This window comes from Elephantulus edwardii, unplaced genomic scaffold, assembly GCF_000299155.1.
Source record: "Elephantulus edwardii isolate Elephantulus edwardi_28Jun2011 unplaced genomic scaffold, EleEdw1.0 scaffold00420, whole genome shotgun sequence".
NCBI classification, from domain to species: Eukaryota; Metazoa; Chordata; class Mammalia; order Macroscelidea; family Macroscelididae; genus Elephantulus; species Elephantulus edwardii.
This window is the reverse complement of record NW_006400170.1, coordinates 602,128-618,314: the sequence shown is the minus strand read 5'-3', so window position 1 is coordinate 618,314 and position 16,187 is coordinate 602,128. Positions and strand designations below refer to the sequence as shown.

The window sequence follows — 16,187 nt, the reverse complement described above, 5'->3', positions numbered from 1 at the left end:
GTGTGTCAGAGGCAATGAGATTGGCACAGGATAGAGCACGGTTTAGGGCTGTTGTACATAGGGTCGCTATGAGTCGCAAACGACTCGACGGCACATAAGAACAACAACAAGAGCTCCATAAACAAGACATTAGAGAGTTATAAAACCCAGTGTTTTTACTAGGGTTAAATTTCAACTGCACCAGAAATTAAGGTAGGAATAATTCAGGTAACTGAAGTCATGGATAATCCTTGAGTATGATTTTAGCTATTTACTGCTAAACTTATTTTAAATTAGATTAATTTGGAGTGTAAAATGTAGTAGGAATGTCCATCTTAAAAATAATCTTGAAAAAAGAAATAATAAAAAAAATAATCTTGATAACCTATGCGTCTCCTGCCCAGCTGAAAGGTGACGTAGTCACACATAGTTCCTATTGTGTAGCATCCACGCCCCTTCCTCTAGTCAAACAACACTGATTTTCATCTAATAAGCCCCATCTTCAGTCAGTGTCCCTGGCTGCCCTGTTCTGAGAAGTAGGAGGCTGTGAGGCAGAGGGAGGGTCTGCCTTGGACACAGCTGGGAGGGGAGTGTTAAAGGGTACAGAGAAGGGGAAAGGATCCCCACTGCCTGCTCTTCCAGCTCTGTCCCCAGAATTTAAGCATGCTAGGAAAGTCAAAGAGGAGCTCAGAGCTGAATCAGGGCACGGCTTGGCAACAAGATGCACAGCTGGTGAGCAGCAGGCAAATTCTAGATACAGCCAAACACGGGTAAATGCAGTTCTTGTTCAGACACTAAGGGAATGTATTGATGATAAAGCCGATGTACTGATAAATATCATGTATTGTGTAAAGCCATTCATGAGCATATATTAAACATCTACGCTTGGAATACACTGCCTTCAAATTTAGCTAGCCTTTATTTGAAAAGTGCCCAACTTTACTCTGAGCACACTCTCATTTCCTCCTCGTCTTGCAGTGAGTGGCTATGGAACAGACAACAATGCAAGCTCTTTTCTTGTACAGAATGAAGTACATACACACACAGAGCTGAGATGCCCACTGAAGTTGGAATATCATTTGGCAGATTGCACTGGGAGCGAGAAACTACTGTGTCTGGTCTTCACTCAGATATCAGGAAAAAGGAGAGTCAAGCCACAAACTCATGCTTTAGTTAATGAGCAAACATTCACAACTAGATTTTAGAGACAAGCCTGGCATCTGAAGCCAGGCTGGCAGGTGATCCACCCATCTTTTGCTCATGTTGAAGGTATGCTCAAGGCTCTGGCTAATACACCAACTCAGGCAGGCCTTAAGAGCATCACATACCCAGCTGGACAGAACCTGGCTGCTGAGAGCTTGGTGCTCACCTGGGTGTATGAGTGCTCACCTCGTACTCACCTGCATGCATGAGTGCTCACCTGAGTGCCAGTGCTCACCTGAATGCACGGTACTCGCCTGCTTGCATAGTGCTCGCCTGCGAGTATGACTGCTCCTGCATGCATGGGTGCTTGCCTGCGCACACATGTGCTCACCTGGAATGGGAGGACACCTCACTGAGGTCGCCCAGGCTGCCCTCGGCAGTGTGGCTGATGGAGAGGGCGGAGGAGTAGCTGTGAACTGCATACAGCTTCACTGGCTCGCCATCAGGTCCTGTGACGTCCGTGGGGTCGGCCCACTGCTCGCGGCCGTGGATCATGGACCTGCTGCCCGTCAGGTGCAGGGGCCCTAGCAGGGATGTGGGCACGCAGGGCGCGGTGTCGATGCCACTGTCTGTCGAGGCCCCTTTGACATAGGTCAAGCCCAGCAGCTCTGGGTCCATCAGGTCTCCAGAGCCGAAGTGCTTGTCGTCGCTGTTGCTCGAGGTGTTACTAGACAGCGTGTTGCTGCTCGAGTGACTGGAGCAGCTCTTGTCTCCTATCTGCATGGGAAAAGACAGAGAGCTCTCCAGTGGGCCGCCCTCGCTCCTCCTGACTGCTTCCTCATCCAGGAGGCAAACTGCTAACTCGACCATCTCCATTTAAGCCTCCCTGGCCACTCGCTCTCCAGTGTCAGGAGGCAGAGCGTACGGCTTGGGCCCCGACTGACAACTCTGCCAACGACTTACTGTAAGCGGGCATTCTCCCTTCACGTCTTCACTGACCACTGATCCACAGTCATAGAACAGCCACCATGTGACTAACCAGGATCCACAGATGCTATCTAACCCAGGCATGCACAGCAACAGCTCGCAACACAACACAACCATGACAATCACATGCCAGTCCTGAACGAGTCAGGGACCCTGGGCCTGCGTCCCAACGGGGTTGGCCACATGCCCACCATCAGTGCTTCAGTACTGAGCACATTGTGGCCGCAGAGCACGCTACAGGGAGGCGTGTCCACGGACAGACCGGTACCTCACGCCCCAGGTCGGGGAGGCAGGTGCCCTGGGTGGAACAGGTTCTCACAGTCAGTCATGAGGGCTTCCTCAATGAAAAAAGGCAAACACACAACAGAATGAACATCAAGCCTGTCACTGTGCTCATGCAGAAACCACCTACTTGTAGCCAGGGACAAGAACATTTTCCGGAGCTGCGGGCAGAGGAATCTGCAGGCAAGTACCTGGTGCCTGCCATGTGGGCCGCCTTTTGTTCTCTGACTCCCCGCTTTCACATTATTCGGCAAGGCCTCACTCCTTTCTTGAGGGAATCCACACTCCCAAGCCTCCTCCTGCTCCCTCTGCTTCAAACACTGTTAGGGATCTGAGCGGGACCCTGGCACTGCCTCATGACAAAGTACAGCATGCCCGATGCCCCAGGAAGGAAAAGAAACAACTTGGACCAGGGGCTCAGAAAACGTCTTTAAAATAACTTTAAAAGGTTAGCTATCTAGATTCCTCTTTCAGGTTTCCGGTGAAAAGTTGTTTCCTCGAGCAATAATCACCTTTGAGGTTCACCACCTCAAATTGTTGGAAAAAGTAAAGCAAACATCCATGGGAGATGCCAGCACCGTCCCACAGTACACACGTCACCCCACTTCACTGTGAGTGTCCCAGCACCACCCCCATAGTGCACACATGTCACTCCTTCATCATGATCTCCCAGCACTGTCCCTAAAGTGCGCACACGTAAGCACATCACCGTGATCGTCCCTGCACCATCCCCACAGTGCACACACGTCACCCTATGTAATTGTGACTGTCCCAGCACCGTCCCCACAGTGCACACGTCACCCCATGTCACCATGATCGTCCCAGCACCGTCCCCACAGTGAACACGTCACCCCACGTCACCGTGATCGTCCCAGCACCATCCCCACCGTGCACACATGTCACCCCACATCACCATGATCACATCAGCACCATCCTCACCATGCACACACGTCCCCTATGTCATTGTGACTGTCCCAACACCGCCCCCATAGTGCACACATGTTACTCACAACACGTCACTGTGATCACCCCCACACTGTCTCTACAGTGCACACTCGCTGGCCTCCACGTCACTATGAGTCATGTCTGACTGTGCGGGAAGGGTCTGCTGGCTGCACCGTACCTCCGACCACACAGCACTATCTCCACGTCCCACTCTCAGTGAGTGTGAGGCCAGCTTTTAAAAGCAGGAACACAATGCAGAAACAAATCACTGAGCTCAAGGAGTGCAGGCTATGTGCCATCTGGGACTGGCCGCTGATCTGTGACGTGGCCTGGGTTGGCACTGGGGTACAAGAGGGAGGTCAACCTCACCTCTAGGAGAGCTGTAAGCTCAGCTCCACACTTCAGAAAGGATTGGGATCCCGCTAAAAATCCCAAACACTATGTATGCTGGGCCCATCAGCTGAGGTGCGCAGCTCCCCACATGAGCAGCTGGTTTATGGACAGAAGACTTACATGAGAAAGCTTATTGGGAGAATCTTTGCAGCTTCCATCTTTGTGCAGGGCTCTTTCTTTATAGGAACTCAGAACTTTGCACGGGGGGCCATGCCATTTAGTTTCTGTTAAACACAGAGAGGAGAGTTGAGTATTTAATTTTCAATACTAGGGAAAAAGAGTAAAGAAATACAGAAATAAAGATGACTTGGGGCAAATGCACAGGGCTGTGGTACTAGGACTGACATGGGTAGGTCTTAAGAGTGAACACATCAATGCTATAAAGGACATGCCCCTGCCGACCCTGGCCACATTCCCTGCTATGCAGGGAGATCGGCTTACTATCACCTGGGTGTGGGAATGGCTGGAAGCGTGGACAAGTGAGGGAGAAGGGTGTGGGGGCGCGATGAGGAGATCCTTCCTGGGGTAGTGCCTTCATTACCAGCATGCCTGCTTCCTTCCAGGAGCTCCTCCCGGTCCCTGGCACCTTCACACTCCAGAGGGCCTGAGCCCTGGGGGTCAAGCAGCAGCGGAGACTGACAGCTGGAAAGAAAGACCACGTTGGGCCTCCTGGCTCACCACCCCATCCCGCCAGTATGACCACTGCAGTATTTCAGCTTCTAAACCAACACAGCACAGGCACCTCCGATCAGAAGCATGTGGGCTATGGCAGCTACGAAGGCCCCTCCTGCCAGAACCCTGCAATGCATGTGAGATGGGATCCAGCAGAAGTAATAAAGGCACCTGGAGGTCAGAAGAGAAACGCTGCTGCCCCCATGAGATGAAAGGGTGTCTCCCACAGACAGAGCAGTTGCTGCGTGTCATGCAGCCAGAACCTACTCCGACCTGACCCTCTGGCAGGTTTGCAGAGGCGGTAACGCACATGGGCATTGGCTGCCATAGTTCTCCCTCAGAGCAGCTGATGGATTCGAACCACCTATCTTTGGAATAGCAGTGCCAACTCCTTACTCCCTACGTTTAAAGTCAATCAATTATATTTTTTTTCCTTGTATCTACTATATATGGCACCAATATTTCCCTATGGTAACTTATTTTTTAAGAAATACAAAATAGAATTGATTTGCTTTCAAAATCCAAAATCCAAAAGTACAACCTTACAGAAGAAAGAAACCAGAAAAGTGGTAGGGGAGGGGTTTGATACAAAACTCTTCTCTACTTTTCAATTGAACTTAGTTTCTAAAAATCACCCCACATTGAACTTTGCAGAAACACATCTACTACATAGGTGCTAACATACACAGCCCAGATCACAGATGCTAATTTTAGACCCCACTTGGAGAGGCGAGGGTGTCAGGGAGAGAGGGGCCCTTTGCCCACATAGGTTGGAAACACAAGTGTCTCCTCTCACATCCACATTCTTTCCGACACATTCCTGTACAGCTCCTTCCAAGCCATGGATGCTCCAGGAGCTGCTGTGAAGCAACACTGCAAACACTGTTGCCAGGAGCAGTGGCCGCCTACTGCAGAGCAGAGCTGTTAAGGCGTCAAATGCTATGGTGCCCCCTCTATTCCCAGTGGTGTCTCAGAGAACTTACACCTACAGGACAATTGTGAGTAGATTCTTTGCTGGCTATTTGCTCATAAAAAAACCTTCACTGCCATAGAGTCGAAACTGACTCACAGCTGATGCTCCTGCTAGTTTTCAGGGGTTCTAAGTCAATGGAAGGAGACTGCTCATCTTTCTTCCTTGGAGCAGCTGGTGGATTCAAACCACCTGCCCTGGCGTTGGCAAAGGAACTCTTCACCCAGTGAGTGAGAAAGTCCTCAGCGTGATGAGGGCACACAGAGGCCCTCAAGTCCTTTAAGCTCACACTTTAAGAAGAAAGCCTTTCCTCTGTATTAAATAGAAAACAAAAAAGGGCTCGGGACCCAGAAACACATATGCTTCCTTGAACAGACAGAATGTGCTCGCCAACCTCAGTAAGTCATTTGACTGAGAGCCAGGCCTTGTGTATTTGTGGCTTATGGACCTGTTTCTACAGCATAATGCTTCTCTAAGGCATTGCGGACACATGCTGCTCCCAAAGCCCCGGCATCACGAAAAGGACAGTACCCGTCATAGGCCATCTGCTGTCTCCAGTGGCCACCGCCGGCGCCGGGCCCTGGGTCGCTGGACGAGGACTGGTTGCTGGGCGAACTTCTGCAATGTTGACCAGAATCATTAGCAGTGTTCTGGGGGGTCTGCAGAGGATCAACAGCTTGACCTCCTGGCCTGTTTTGTTTTACAAATAAATGCATTTTTTACAATGACAAAGTAAAGGGACAGATATTCACTGCAATGTAAAACAGAATAAACCATGGATAAATCAACTCAAAGTTGATGGTACTGTGAGCTGTCGGGTGTTTTATGGCTGGTGATAAATTAAAGGAAAGGATATGGGCAGGTTGGAGCCTTTCCCTCCAAGAAATGGAAACCTCAGTGATAATTTCAGTGAGACACCATACAATCCCAGGAACACAGTGCTGTGCACACATCAGGACTTCCTGTTGTAGGACACTTAGCTAATGTCAACGTTTGGTTCTTTTCTGTTCAGTCAGAACCCACAGCTGATCCTCCAGTATGTTTTTAGAGGCAGTAAATGTCATGGGAAATTTCCTCTTTGGAGCAGCTGGTGGGCTGGAACCATATGCTTTTAGGTTGGCAGCCCAGCTCCTTACCACGATGCCACCAGAGTTCCCTTATTCTATATGGGAAAACCTAATTTTGGCAAAACCATTTCCCATGCTTTCTGAATGCAATTCTAGTCATCTTTTTTCAGGTGTTGTTATTGTTGTTATGTGCTGTCGAGTCGCTTGCGACTCATAGCGACCCTATGTACAATAGCCCTAAACCCTGCTCTATCCTGTGCCCATCGCATTGTCTCCAACACTCCCATCCCGATTACCCCAGTAACTGAATCAATCCACCTTATAGAGGGTCTTCCTCTCCTGTGCTGTCCCTCCAACCTACCAAGCATGATGTCCCTCTCCGAGGACCTGTCCCTCCTTACAATATGTCCAAAGTATGTTAGATGGAGTCTCAGAATCCTTGCCTTCAAAAAGCTACCCGGTTTAACCCTTTCCAGGATGAATCTGTTTGTTTTCCTAGTAGTCCATGGTACACTCAAAACTCTTCTCCAGCACCATAGCTCAACGGCACCAATTCTCCTTCTATCCTCCCTAGTCATTGTCCAACTCTTTGATGCATACCAAGTGATTGCAAAGACCACAGCCTGTATCAGACACACCTTAGTTTCCAGAGTGACACCACTGCTCTTCAGTACCCTGGAGAGGTCCCTAACAGCAGACTTTCCCATCATGATACGTTTTTTTATTTCCTGGCTACTGGTGCCAAGAGTGTTGACTGTGGAGCCAAGCAAACTAAAGCTATGAACAATCTCAATCCCTTCACCATCCATCCTGATCCTGCCAATTGGTCCAGTGGTGAGAATCTTTGTCTTCTTAACATTGAGCCTCAATCCATACTGAAGGCTGCAGTCCTTGACCTTCTGCAGCAAGCATTTCAGGTCCTCTTCAGTTTCAGCAAGCAGGGTTATGTCATCTGCGTAATGCAGACTGTTGATAGATCTTACACCAATCTTGATCCCACATTTCTCCTCATAGAGCCCAGCCTCCCAGATAATCTGCTCTGCATACAGGTTGAAAAGGTATGGAGACAGGACACACCTGGCATACACCCTTCCCAATTTTGAACCATGCAGTGTTTCCTTGCTCTGTTCTGACGACTGCCTCTTGGTCCAAGTATACACAATCAAGTGTTCTGGGATTCCCATTCTTCTCAGAGTCAGCCACCGTTTGTTATGATCCACACAGTCAAATGCCTTTGCATAGTCAATAAAACACTGATAGACATTCTTCTGGTATTCCCTGCTTTCAGCTAAGATCCATCTAACATCAGCTACAATATCTCTTGTACCACGACCCCTTCTAAACCCAGCCTGGACTTCTGGCAGTTCTCTGCTGATGTGCTGTTCCAGTCATTTTTGGATAATCTTCAGTAGAATCTTGCCTGCATGTGAAATCAATGATATTGTTATATAGTTTCCACACTCTTTTTTCAGGTACAAAGTGAATAAAACTTAAGAACACAGGCAAATGAACTTGCCAAAGTTTTCTTTCACTCTCAGACTCCTCCTAGTATTTCCCTTTAATTCACTAAGTTTTAGTTCAACAAATGGATTCTGCAGACCATCCTGATCGCATGTCATCCTGGACTACCTATGTATGAGGTTCTGAACACTAAATAAACCCAGCAGACTTGTGAGGAGGAAGATGCAGAGTAAAGACAGGCCAGTGAAAATGCCCAAGTGAAAGTGAGTCACCTGGGAAAAAACAAAGTAGAGGAAACAGAAGATGATCATAATCTCCATCATTTTCTCAATCAATTAGGTCTAACACTTACAAGCTTATTATGTGCCAGGTACAGGTTTAAGCATTTTACAGATAATTCTTGCTGAATGCTCATGATATGAAATAATAGTTCTATCATTATTATTTTCATCTTTAGAGGAAGAAATTGGAGATCAGTAGCTGGCCACATCAAGTAAGCGGGAGCTAGGGTTTGTTCTCCACCTGACTAGATCCTGGAGATGGATGGCTGTGAGACTTCACAGCTCGTGCCCACACCCGATGGCGTGGGACAATAATCCAGAATGGAACGTGTAATACATCTACCTGTGTTCACTTGAAATGAGCTAAGCATATTATGCACATACAAAGTGTCGCCGGCTTCTAAACAAGTGAATTCTTTCATTGAAAAATGAAATTTTAAGCTAATCTCCACTCTATTTCAAATAAGAGAAAAAATCAAAGAAGAAATGGTAACGATACTATTGATACAAAGCTAACAGCTATGCTCTCAGCCACTGACTTTGCTGGGGTGGTCCTGTTTCATCCATATTCAATAGTACACTTACATGTATGGTGGGGCACATGCACTTTAATCCCCAGGATCCCTTTCCCCAGGCTGTGGTGAGCACATGGCCATGGGGCCAAGGACAGAGAGAAGAACCACTATCGCCCTGGGGAGCTGGGCGCAAAGACAGCATAAGCCAGGAGAAAAGTGACCCAACACACTAGGTGTGGAGCCTGTGTGTCCTCCTGCTGGCCGCTTCATTCAGACCAGGTGACTTAGAAGAGGGGGGTGAAATGACGAGACCCCACTACTTGCCCACTTACCTGGTGCCATCGGGCAGCTTGCGGTCGAAGGAGGCGCTGCGCGGGACGGCCGGGGCCTGCTGGAGGAGCGGCTGGCACTGCAGCCGGTCAGGCGTCCCGGGCACCGGCGAGGCACGCGGCAGGGATTGCACGGCCGCGGGGGTGGGCACCCGGTGCCAGGTGGTGTTCCTCCGGAAGGGCGTCTTGTACTCACACGGCGTGCCCTCGCTGTCCAGCTTGTACTCCACCATGGGGATACGGCAGAGCTCGGAGCACCCTCTGTGGGCAGACAGGATGGTGGGTGACACGGAGGCACGGACGGCGCAGTTGTGCTGCACGCAGGGTTTCCCTGTGGCTCCACCTGGACAGTGCCTACAGACACACTCGACTTTCCCTAGGATGGAGTGTCCCAGCCCTGAGGGCCCGCCCAGCACCATCATCTGCAACGGTTACTGCAGGAGAACCAGAGGCGAGAGCCTGGCGGGCAGCCTGTGTATCCTCTTACCACTCACCAGCCAGGGGCACTGCTGTGGCAGAGCTGCACCAGCTACTAGAGCAGTGGGAGACTCGAGGGACAGTGACAGTTCACCTCCACGGCCCTCACCAAGCAACTCAATAATGAGCTGGTGATCTAGGTGCGCTGCCAAACCAAAAGCTGGTGGTTCAAATTACCAGTGACTTGATTTACAGCCTCTCAAAGCCACTGGAGGGTTAGCTATGAGCCAGTTCTGACTCACCCGCAATGGAAAAGGGGTTTAAAAAGCAACTCAATAGATGAACACTATGCACAAGTCAGGGCCCAGGGCCCTGCAGGCTGTGTAACACGGTCAGCATGGTCAAATGCTCTTCTGGACATGACAAGCACTGTAGTTAGAGCGCAGACAGCCCTGATCACACTCTCCAAACTCTTCATTTCTGATTTAAAGAGTAAGAGATTCTACAAATAAAAATCTCCAATCAATGACACGAGCTTTTCTGGATGTTAGAAATGTTCCTTATCTTGTATGTGTGAAACCTTGGCAAACTGAGTTCTGGGTGTGTGTGCTGACTGCACGCCAATCACACCTTAGTGACACCAGGAGACACACACAACAAGCCACATCAAGCAGGAGGAGCAGGCTTCTTCTGTCCTCAAGCTTCACTCCTCGAGAAAGTCCCCGGTAAACGAGGCCTAACAGAAAATCTGTTCACTTAGTCAGTAAGGGAATTTGGCCACATCTGAGGTCCTCTGAAGCACATTTTAACTACAGTGTTTACGATGTTGGGACTGTAGCCTCTAATTGCTTTCCTCTTCATTACGACTCATGTATGAGAAATTCACTTCTTAAAAAAATTTTTTTTTCTGATTTGGGTGAAAATTTTTATAGCAAATCAGTTTTCAATTCAACAAATATATACACATTCAGCTTCATGACAGACTGTGACTGTTTCACAGGACTCTTACCACTTCTCCTCTGTGTGACCAGTTCCTTCTCTCCCACCCCTGAGCTTTATGCCCAGGCACAGGGTCCTTCAGACATATGGCTGCTGGGTCTAAGAAGTGTGCGCCTTCCAGGCACAGTACTATCTGGAGCTGAGCTGCCATGGGAGGAAGCTTTCAAGCTTAAAACTTTTCAGTGTCTTCTGATACCATGGGTGTCATCTCAACATTAAGAAAACAACATTTCTCACCACTGGGCCAGCAGGCAACATCAGGATAAATGGAGAAAAGACTGAAGCTATCAACAATTTCATTCTACTTGGATCAACAATCAATACTGGTGGTAGCAGTAGGCAGGAAATCAAAAGATGTGTTGCACTGGGAAAATATGCTATCAAGCATATTTCACACCCGGCCTCCTCAGCACTCTCCAGAGTGCTGAAGAGCGAGATTATCAGTTTAAAGACTAAGATGTGCCTAAGCCATGTCATGATCTTTTCAACTGCTTCCTGCACTGCAAGTTGGACAATGAATTAGGAAGACAGATCTTCGCCTTTCCCTTTGTGTTGGTAAAGAGCACTGACCGTCCCATGGACTTAGAACAGAACAAACAAATCTGTCTTGGAGGAAGCGCTGCCATGGTGCGCCTTAGAGGAAAGGATGGGGAATCTATGTCTACTTATTTTGGGCATATTTTCCAGAGGAACTGGTCCTTGGAGACTTGGAAAGATAGAGGCTCAGAGAAAGAGAAGATCTTCAACAAGCTGGACTGACAAGCACTGAGCACCAGAATGGGCTTTACCGTGACAGAGACCATGGGGATGGGGAAGGGTAGGGCAAGGTTCAGAACTGTTGTTGACAGAGTTACTACGTTTGATGACACTTAACAGAAATAAACCATGAATGCCTGTAGGACACTTTCTGTACTGGTTCTGACTCTACCTTTGCAAGATTCCTCCCTTAAGTCCTGGGGTGCTATCCTGCCCAGCACAGGAACTCTGGGCAATGCAGCTAGTGGACCCAGAACTGAACCACATTCAACCGCTATTAACTAACACTCATTTCTTTGTAATGTATGTTTATAGCACCTTGCATATGGGCATCTTCCTTTATAACAACGAAATTGACAAACAGAGCAGGTATTTTGGGTGAAAACTTAGTATCAGAATTGAGTTACACTGTAAATATAAAATAAGCATATATGTAAAATATGTCATTCATTTTTCAAAAATATTAATAGCATGTTGGAATTACAGTACTTGAGCTATTAAGCTGTAACACTCCTTGCCTGGCCAGGCATCTCCTGTCCATGGCTGCATTATGGTCAGGAGCAGCTCTGTCCTGGCGGGCCCCCAGGAGACCACAGTGTATCCTGCACCAAGCTGTGGCACAGCATCAAGCTCACTGAATACAGCAACTCGCACAATCTAGCAGATTAGAAAATACTTCCAAGTATAAGCCCAAGAACTGTCTAAAACTTCAGAGATATAAGGCAAAGTTAAGGGTTACATATCAGAAGAGTCTGAGTAATGGCTGTTACTCGCTGAGGGAAACTGGAATACCTGTCACACCCACAGTGTGGCTGGGGCCACTGGCCACACTCTTCTATTATACTCCTGCAGCACTTGCTTGTCTGCTCCAGTGATCCACAAGAGCTCACGAGTCTTTAGCCTGAAAGGCAGGACTTTCAACGTTTCTCACTAATTACACAGCACAGACAACACTGTTATCTCCATCAGAACACATTAATGCAGCCTGGCCAGGACACAAAAAGATGGGTTAAGTTAAAAAGCTGAACATGAGGGCAGAGCATATGAATGCAATGTGTAGGTGGCAAGGGACACAGCAGTCCCGGTCACAGCACCTCGCATTCCACATTCCAGCCAACACAGAGGGCTTTCAAAGACTAATCTAATCAGTGACAGCTAGGAGGTGTGCTTTAAAAAGTATGCCAAGACTGCTGTTTCTAAGATAGCAGAGTTATACACTCCTCAGCGTCTGCAAAACCGTCACCAACGAACAGGGAGAATAAGAAACAGACACAAATTGAATTATGAGTAAGACCAGGAGATATTTCAAATTCTTAAACACCGCACAGACAGAAGGAAAGCAAATGGAATGGGGGAGTTGACCAGCAGAGCAAAGGGAGGCAAAACCCCGAGGTTTGGGGGGAAAAAGAACTGAGAAATAAGACCATGTCCCTGTGCAATCCTAAAGTCACAGATAGGACATCCACCCAACAGAGCTCCAGAACAGAGAAGAGAAGGACAATTGAGAGGAGGAACTCACAAAGAAATGAAGCATGACACTCCTCACTCAGAACTCACAGATAGGGAGAACCAGACAGGAAGCACATGGAAAACAAAGTGGCCCCAACAGAGGGACACTGCGGGCCAACAGCCCACGCTCCTCAACAGCAACACTAGAAGGGTTGAGATCTTAAAAACCGATGTCTAAAATTGTGGGTGAAAATGATTTCTGCTGTGACCTGACTAAGGGTCAGTCATTTAAACCCATCAGCACAGGAGAGCACAGTCTCCTTTCTGAAGGACTGGCAGCCTTGGAGGCCCCTGGAGACAACTGTACCCTGCCCTGTGGATGCTCTGGTGGCACAGTCCATACTGTGCAGTGCAGCTAACCAAACAGGTTCGAACCCATCGCCTCCCTGACAAGAAACATAGCCCGTCTCCTCCTGTCAGAACCTGGCACAGGACGATTACTGGCTCTGAGCTGGAGCCACTGAGAAGGCAACAAGTTCTGCTTTTAAAACAGGGTCACTGTGCGCTGGAGTTGACCTAATGGCATTATTTTTGTTTATAATCTATGAGAAGTGCTTTTGAGAGTAAATAAAAGCCAACCAACTTTCAGGAACACAAGAAGAGATATTAGACAAGAGGTAGAACTGGGAGGCTCCCATGCTGTGTGTGGACTGGAAAGGGTCTCCCAGACCCACCCACTGCTGCTCCTGCTCTGGAGCAGCCCCACCTGCAGCCCAGGTCAGGACCTCCTCCCCTGAACTCGGAGCCTGCGGCAGTTGGGAAGGGGCACAGGGTGAAGGAGCAACAAGAAAAATGCAAGTGATACTCAAACTAGCCACCTAAGTACACAGCTGAGCATGAGAAAACTAAGCAGCTGAAACTTTTCTTTGCCAAAGATATGGGTCTTTTGGTTTCATGCGTTCGAGTGACAATTCAGACCTCACTGTTCACACCCGGCCTCCTCACCACACAGCACACCGAGAGCATGGAAGCGCGTGGCATTTGCAGCCTGGCTCCTCTCCGATCATCTGTTTGATCGAAGGAGAGACACAAACGTCCTAGACAAGGCTGCAGGGTCCCTTACACGGACGGGGACACACTTTCATTTTCTCTTTGATCACTGACTAACAGATGCATTGTCTGTTGATGGCCCTCATTACCAAAATATGCTGACAGCAGTGAACACTCAGTTTTGGGGTTAAAAGTAACTATGTCCTGTCTAGGCCATAGCTTCCCTCTAAGTCTAATCTCCCTCACCAACACTCCCTGGAAGGCAAAGCATTTTGTAGAACCAGAGGTAATAAAAAATGGCCCGTTGAACACACGACATTACAAAATGCATGAATGACAAGCAGTCTCATTAACTGGCATTCTCAGACTCAGAGGATCTTGCGTATTTTATTGCTTTACTCTAGGGGATGAGATAGCACTTGTCTCTTCGGCTTTACCAGGGTGGATTTGGGGGGCTGGTTTATTCCTATACAAGCAGATCCTCACTAACCGGTTAACATCATCCTGCATTGGCCTCTCCCCTGCTTCCTGCTGCCAGCATTTCTCCATGAGTGGCTCCTGGCGCTAAGCCACCACCATCATCCCTGGCTCTGCATCATGCCTGCTGGACGTCCGCTACCACCACTCCTGGATCCGCATGCCCTGCTGGATGTGGAACCCAGTATTGCTGTCCTAAGCCACCATCCCTGGCTGCATCACACCTGCTGGACACGGAGCCCACTCTTCTTGTCCTAAGCCACCACCAACTCTGGCTGTACACTGCGCCCGCTGGATGTGGTGCCAGCCTTCTTGTCTGAAGGTGGCACCACTCCTGGCTCTGTACTGCTCCCTCATGAGGTGGAACCCACTCTTGTGTAGAGGTGACAGGCACCCACACTCAATGCCAAGCCCCTCTGAGACACTAGGGAAGGTCTGGACCCTTTCCACTGATGCCTCCAGTGTCCTGCAAGGACCTCCACTCACTAGCGGTAACTTAAGGACCTGAAAGCCCCCCACTGCTGGTCAGTCTGTGGACTCAGTTCCGTCCTGCAGACTGACCATCTTACCATCACCATCTGACCCACCCAGCCACCGTGTCCTCCACCAGGCCCTGAAGGGCTCCTCAGAGTCAATTAAACAGAGAGAGGGCATGGACTCATGGTTTAAAACTCAGAGCTGTCCACTGTACCCAGGGAATGTGACCACCTCTTGGACTCAAGTTTCTCCTTTGGTAAAAATGGAATAGGAGCATCATAGGATGTGTCCAGATTAGGCGACACAAGGTATGCATGTTTTCCCAAGGGATAATTCCACAAGAAGCTAGTTACAGGTAGACAACATGGCCTTTTTCCTCAAAAAACAAAGAGGGAAGTGATATTACCCAGTGAAAGGTATAAAAAGTAAACTTTGTTAGGTGCTGTTGAGTACAACTCACAGTGACCCTATAAACAACAGATCTGAACCCCGTCCTACCCTGCACCATCCTCATCAGCTCTGGCATACTCAAGCCCATTGGGGCAGTCACTGTGTCAGTCCACTTTGTTGAGGGTCTTCCTCTGTTTTGCTAACTCTCCACCTTTCCAAGCATGATGTCCTTCTCCAAAGATTAGCCTTTCCTAACAGGCTCAAAGTGTGAGAGAAGAAGCTTTGTCATCTTTGCCTCCAAGGAACACTCTGGCTGCACTTTCTCTTAGACATATCTGTCTGTTCTTTTGGCCAGCCATGGGATGTATAGTACTCTTCTCCTGCACCACAGCTCAAAGGTATCAATTTATCTTCTATCACCTTTATTCATTATCCAGCTCTCAAATCGGTAGCAAGTGATTGAAAAGACCATGGCCTGAATCAGGCTAACTTTAGTCTTCAGACTGACATCACTGCTCTTCAGTACCTTGGAGAGATCCCTGACAGCCGACTTGCCTAATGCAGGATATCTCCTGGTCTCCTGACTGCTGGTACTAAGGTTGCTGACTGTGGATCCAAACAGAATTAAATAATTGACAACTTGTTGCCTACTGGCCCACAACAGAGTAAAAAAGTAAAGGTCCCTCTATGTAATGTACGGTTATAGAAGTATAGGATTTTACAGTTTAACCTTACACCACAGTCAGAATTACAGAAAATGGTATAGCTGCAAAATGTCCTTCATCTGCACTGATCCAAAGCAAAGGACAGCGTTATTCTGTTATTTCTCTCTTTCCATCATGTAAGACACAAGACTTCATTTTTGCTGTTCTAAAATTGAGTCCTGAAGAGAAATGAACAGGAGAAGAATAAAATAAACACCTCAAGAACTCTTGTGGCCTAGTGTTAAGAAGCTGCACCGCAATCCCAAAGGGCCTGTGGTGAGAATCCACCAAGCGCTCTGTGGGAGAAAGATGGGCAATCACCTTCTGTGCAATTTACTGCCTCTGAAAACTCGCTGGAGGGTCAGCTACGTGTTGGTTCCAACTTGATGGCACACAAAAACAATGACAAAGAACTGAAAAAGTTGAAAGGAGCAAAGTATAGTC

General features: G+C 48.3%; 1 protein-coding gene across 1 annotated transcript in view; it reads right to left on the bottom strand.

Moving 5' to 3' along the window:
* Window positions 1-16,187, bottom strand: part of SIPA1L2 (signal-induced proliferation-associated 1 like 2) — a 133,024-nt gene that overhangs the window by 47,697 nt on the left and 69,140 nt on the right. Inside the window, exons 9-13 of the mRNA XM_006902508.1 lie at window positions 9,028-9,285; window positions 5,903-5,989; window positions 4,271-4,371; window positions 3,850-3,953; window positions 1,514-1,899 (exon numbers count right to left, since the gene is read on the bottom strand). Coding sequence (XP_006902570.1) covers window positions 1,514-1,899; window positions 3,850-3,953; window positions 4,271-4,371; window positions 5,903-5,989; window positions 9,028-9,285 — 936 coding nt within the window. The remainder of the gene's footprint in view (window positions 1-1,513; window positions 1,900-3,849; window positions 3,954-4,270; window positions 4,372-5,902; window positions 5,990-9,027; window positions 9,286-16,187) is intronic.